The sequence below is a fragment of the Borostomias antarcticus genome (assembly GCF_949987555.1).
Source record: "Borostomias antarcticus genome assembly, chromosome: 6".
Classification (NCBI taxonomy): domain Eukaryota; kingdom Metazoa; phylum Chordata; class Actinopteri; order Stomiiformes; family Stomiidae; genus Borostomias; species Borostomias antarcticus.
The window spans coordinates 27,435,421-27,441,424 of NC_140239.1; the positions used below are offsets into that span (position 1 = coordinate 27,435,421).

Consider the following 6,004-nt stretch of genomic DNA (forward strand, 5'->3'; position numbering starts at 1 on the left):
ACCAATCACTTTAATTTACTTGAGGGTAGTTCATGGTTTAGTAAATGTGTCTCTTTGGCTACTAATGAAAAACAAGGCCAAACAGGGGCCATTGTGATTGCTGACAAAATTGAGAGGAGGACTGGAGGACTTGACATAAGTAAAAAAAAAAAAACTAACACTGAAAATAAGTAATTCATTTTAAAAAAAATCAATTTATCATTTGTGGGCAAGCCAGGCTTACCCAGGGTTATAGGAGGAAAACACCATTGCTTGATATAATAATATAGAGATTCCATATTTAGTTTAGAAATACATTTATACATCATACATTTATAAACTATAACGAGAACCATCCCTGAAACATGAATTATACAACATAGCCTACATTAGACATTAGATTTAGGGTAAGGGTTACCTGTATAGACCATTTACCAATACCCTGTTCATTTCTTAAAAACAGCATTTGCTCATGACAACATTACAACCTACTCAAATATTGAAAATATCCGTGTTCATAAACATGAATATTTCCTAAGTTATGTCAAGGGATCACTTTACTGTAAGTGTGTTCTTATGAAGAAAATCATAACCACTCAAGTGCGACACCATAGCTAACACCAAACGTACAGAGAAATCTTGCCTCCTTGTAGAAACACAATATGAATATGACACAATGAATATGACACAGTGAATATGATCACAAGCAGAGGATTGTGATCCAGGACAGGCAACATCCTTCACAAACAAGTATTCTACTCTATTTTTACTCTGTCTGTCTGTCTCTCTGTATGTGATAAAGACTTGTAGTCGAGTTGAGCTTCTTACCTGGTTAAATAAAGGTTTAATACATTTTTAAAAAGCATGTTTAGCTGAGAGCCCTGTTCACAGCCAGTCTTTAGACTAGAGTAATACTGCTACATTAATTTGGTTACTATTGCTTTGAGTTTTGGTCTGATGAGTGAGAAGTCCTCAAGGACACATGACGCAAATTCACTAGTGATACTGTACATAGACAGTAGAGGTAAAGTGGTATTTTGCGGCAAATACATTCGAAAAAATATTGCAATAGAATTACAATTTGATTAATAACCTTTAGCATCCATTGTCACTGGTCCCATCAGGCAGCTAGAAGTTACATTTACTATGTTTTAGACCAAATAAAATGGGCTAATTCGGACTACGAAGTTCCGAAAACAGACAGACAGTGAGAGAGTTAGCCCCCCCGGGCCTCATTGGCGCTCCAGGAACCAGATTTCGTTGGTCCTGTGGGTGGCGCCTGGGTTGTTGTATCCCGCTATGATGAAGGAGTCACCCATACGCATCTCTGGAGAGTCCAGGACCTCCGAGAACGCGTTGATCTCCCCGAGGATGATGATCTCATTGGTTGTACCGTTGAACGACCTGAGACGGAGACACAGAGAGAGAGACAAAATATGTAGAAATATACACAGATACTGCTACTTACTCAGGCAAGCACACACAAATGCAAGTGTGAATGCAAGCTCTCACACATGTATGCATGGGCTGCGTGGCCAGCTCAGTCAGTAGAGCACTAGACTCTTAATCTCAGGGTCATAGGTTCAAGCCCCACACCGGGTGCAGTATTTCATTGTACATGGTACCTGTATCATGTATGACAGAGATATAGTATTTTTTATTTATTTACATAAACATCCACATACGCACACACCCACTTCAATCTACCTGCTATAGACAAATGTGGCAGGCCATGTTTCCAGGTTGATGTCAGGGTCAACGGGCATGGGGGGCTGGTCCTGGTGCTGATGGGGAAGGTAGTATGCCACTGTCACGTCTCTGGACAGAGTGGTACGAGCCTCATCTGTCCGCACCACCGTCACTACAGGAACCGTCATTCCCAGGTAACTTCCTGTCAGACAACGGGGCAGATTCAGCGCTTTAGGTACTGGTCACCAAACTTCCATCAAAGTGTTTTTTTTTTTTTTACAGGTTGCCTTTTAAACATCTGGCGAGGGACAGCAGGCGGGAATTAGCCATTGGAGCCAAATCTGGCTCATTTATAGTTTTACTATTGATTAATGTGCAGTGTCCCTGTTTAAATAAATAAACTTCAGTGGATGTTGCTTTGGAAAAGATATAGATTAAGGTCAACGTCGCATGACAGCCCGTCTAAAGGTCTGGGAGTGATATACCGCCAAACTATTATCTTCAGTGTATGTTCTCTGAACAGTGTGCTCCTGCCGCCATGCTACGGTTTGACATGCTGACTAGAGATAAGAGGGGCCTGCTAGCCAGGCGCAAAACAACCAACCACAGCAGGACTGGGTTTCGCCCGCTACGCTCCCCGACGCTCACCTGAGGTATTCTGCTGGCAGATATATCTCATGAGCTTCATGAAGCCGGCACAGATGCTCTGCTCGTACGTGTCCTCCCGCACGGCGACGCAGGCCCAGACGGCCTTCTCGTAGACGCGCTTCTCATACAGCACATCGCCACACTGAGGAAATGCACAGAGCAGGTTGGAGGATAAGCAGACTGGAAGGTGTCAATGTATTCCAGGGGTTTTTCCTGCATAGAGGATTTTTTGGCGCCCCCCCCCCCCAAAGAGATTTTAGCCAGAGCCAAAGGGAAATCACCAGTGCCAAAATGCTTCAAAAGTTGAGAATAAAAATAGCAATTCAAATCCTCTCAAAATGTGTTTGATAGCTTGTTTCAAGTGCAGCCCATCCCTCTTTTTTGCATTGTCCATGGTTTGGACCACTAGTAATCAAGATAATTAACAGACAGGTTATCAGTATCTTAAATATTTTGTCTTCATATCCATTTTGTATCATGTCAGGAGATTTCCCGCGATTGTGAAAAGTGAGCTCAGTCAGAACGACAGAAAAGAATATAGACCAGGGGTATCAAACTCAAATACACAGTGGGACAAAATTTAAAACTTGAACAAAGTCGCGGGCCAACATTGAACAAATGAATATTTTAATATGGACCCAAACAAGTTTTGCTTTAACATTGAATATGGAACAAGCAACGCTTATTACCATACAATATATAACTTAATAGTGCAGACATGCAAAATCGAATTGCAAATAAAAAACACATCAATGTTATTCATTTATAAAATAAAATTTTAATAAAAATTGTATGCCTCTTTTCTATTTGCAGCCTTCTGATTTAAATATCAAAATAAACTTTTTTCACAGGCTATTAAATTTAAAAAATAAAATAACAATAATAAATGAATCATGTCCAGGTCCTTGTAGGCTACTTGTCGTGGTGTTTCGTTTCATAGTGTCGTCTAATGTTGTACTCCTTAGTTATAGCCACGTTGGCTCCACAAACAAGGCAAACAGGTCTATCTTTTACATATGTAAACAGATATTCTGCCCCCCACCTGTCCAGAAAGCTTCGGTTTTCTGCCTTTCTTTTCGCCATTTTTAAGAAGGGGTAACACGGTTACAGTTGTAGTATGAGATTGCTATGACTACTGTCACAGAAGAGAGGGCGTTTCTGGGTCCTGTCTTGATTGACGCGCCAAAACAACAGCAGAGCATTATGGGATTTGTAGTATTAGCGGTGAATGCGCTGTATAATACTGGCGGGCCAGCTCTAGTAGTCATTTGGTATTGCCTCGCGGGCCAAATATAATTACACTGCGGGCCAAATTTGGCCCGCAGGCCAGAGTTTGACACCCATGATATAGACCTATATATGCTGGCAGGCTACTCGGCATAAAACGGAAGTTTCCCCCCAAAATTGTGTGCGCATCAACCCCCAAAGACCCATTCTGAGTCAGGAAAAACCCTGTACTCTGGATATGCTCTGGACATACTCTGGACATACTCTGGACATACTCTGGACATACTCTGGACATGTTCAGGATTGCTGAAGGAGCTAGTGTATACAGTGAGCCAACGAGACTTTGTTCATGCTTCTCTGGCAATTTTGTCCAAGGAGCAATGGAATGGAAATGCGTCACCAACAAATAGAAAGGCATGCAAGTTTACTGAAGGACAAAAAAGTGATTGAAATATTGTAGAATTCCATTAATTCCTCTTGGAGTAAGTCAGAAGCCAGTCAGTACGAAAAAAAGACACGCATAACAAGAGAGACAGACCTATTGCTAGTTTGACACAGTCCAGTTCCAGTGACCAGATAGGCTAATCCTCTTACTGGCTTTATTTTTTACAGTATCTTCTTCCTATAGGATATAGGGTGGGAGGGAGAGAGGGGAGGGGGGGGGGGGGGGGGGTACAGCAATGGCCTACCTTCTCTTTACGGGTGACAAGTGTGAAAGGGACTTTCTCCCTGTCAGGTGTGCTGGCCAGCTGCTGGATAGGCTGGGCCATGTCTGCAGAGACGACAGAGGAAAGACAAGTTAGTCTCCCATACAGGCCACGTGCTCCAGTGTTCTTGATTTGGGCTGTGTCTGCCTGGGTGAGAGAAGTGCGTTACCAGTTTAAATGGCATCCTTCTACGTGAAGTACCAATGCACACATGAGGATCAGGAAATGTAGGCTATAGGCCAACAACCAGACCTCTGTTTCAAAGATTCAGCATGTCAGCTAAGTTTACAGACGGTCAACTTGTGTGAACAGCGATGTGGAATCTAGGGCAATAGTGAGCGCATGGTGCACAATATAATGTTGAGATTCATCTTCTACAACTCGACCAATCTCTCTGGTCTTTTAACAACTTAAAAATGACACAGAGAGGGATTGTTCTTGTTGGGAAAATACAGAATGGATAAACGCAAATCGGATAAAGCAAGAATTTGCCATTATGAGCCCATGTTTTGGTAGACAAACATACTCCAGGAGCTTGCTCGATCGCCTCGTTGAGAGGGGTCAGGGAAGAATTTTTACAGCTCACTTATCTGGCCCCCGGGTGATTACTGTTTTTTTGCTTCCCTCTGGAATATGTAGGGGTGGGATGTCTGCCCACCTCCCTTGTTCTCTGTAAAGCGCATTGTGTTGCCTCTGGGTATGAAATGCGCTATATAAATAAAGCTTTGATTGATTGATTGATTGATTGATGTTTTGACTACATGTAGGCTAGACAGGACAAATGGTAAGTAGCCTACTAGCGAGACTACTTAAGATGAAGTATCAAGTATTTAGGCAAATCTGTCTGATTAGACACTATAGATCTGTATGGTGCAATGACTTGTCCTCATTTACTACTTTGCACAACTTTCAGCAAAGTTAAAGGAAATACAAATAATACAAGTGAAATACCTTTCTACTGTAGGCTATAGGACAACACACCTTTTTTCCAACCTCCACAGGTTGTCAGTGTCTTGTCATATTTACCCGTAGAGTGTACTACTAGTAGCCACTGAGTACAGACACAATTGTACGCTCAAATGAGGCGAACATTATCCAAACATGTACAGTTAACTTGAACAAACACTAAATTGATGCCTGGGTTACGGCTTCTTTTCTTTAGAGCAGTGCTGTCAACTAAAGCTAGCAGCAACCCTGAATTGGGGTGCCCATTGTAGGCCTAGGCACAGTTGTCATATGGCCTTTCTAAACCAACAGCCACAGAATAACAATCCCCTTTCTTACCCGGGGGTACATCAACCCGATGTCCTCTGCCGATATCCTGCCAATAACTCAAGAGTCGGTCTTGATCTTGATCATCCTCCGTAGCCTCGTTCTCCCCATCTGGTCCTCCGTCCAGATCCTCCTCCGGATCCCACGATTCCAAGTCTTCCAGTGTGATCATTCCGGGTCTGGGTTCAGGTTCACCCCCGATACTATCCCCACCGTCTCCGCCATTCATTCGACAGCGTCCGCCATCCATGATACCTCAGAAACACCCTCAAAAATTAACCGAGAAACAAATCTCAAGTGACGGATGAGGGGACGTTATATGGTTGCAGCTGACCTACTTAGCTAGCTAACTACCTACGAGGCAGTTTCCTAGCAACCCCGGAAAAGTAAACACACGAATCTCGCGTGAAAGCAAGCTGCAGCTCGGTCACGCCCCTTTCTGAATCCAGTCTCTCTCTCTCTCTCTCTCTCTCTCTCTCTCT

The 6,004-nt window shown here is 43.0% G+C and overlaps 1 protein-coding gene across 1 annotated transcript; it reads right to left on the reverse strand.

The window, feature by feature from the left end:
• Positions 1–1,211: 1,211 nt before the first annotated feature.
• On the reverse strand, positions 1,212–5,772 carry soul3 (heme-binding protein soul3; the record flags this gene model as incomplete). The annotated part of the gene is made up of 5 exons (XM_084440111.1): positions 1,212–1,383; positions 1,687–1,870; positions 2,317–2,458; positions 4,233–4,315; positions 5,535–5,772. 5 exons carry the CDS (start codon positions 5,770–5,772, stop codon positions 1,212–1,214), a joined length of 819 nt encoding a protein of 272 aa, XP_084296237.1.
• Between the last annotated feature and the right edge of the window lie 232 nt (positions 5,773–6,004).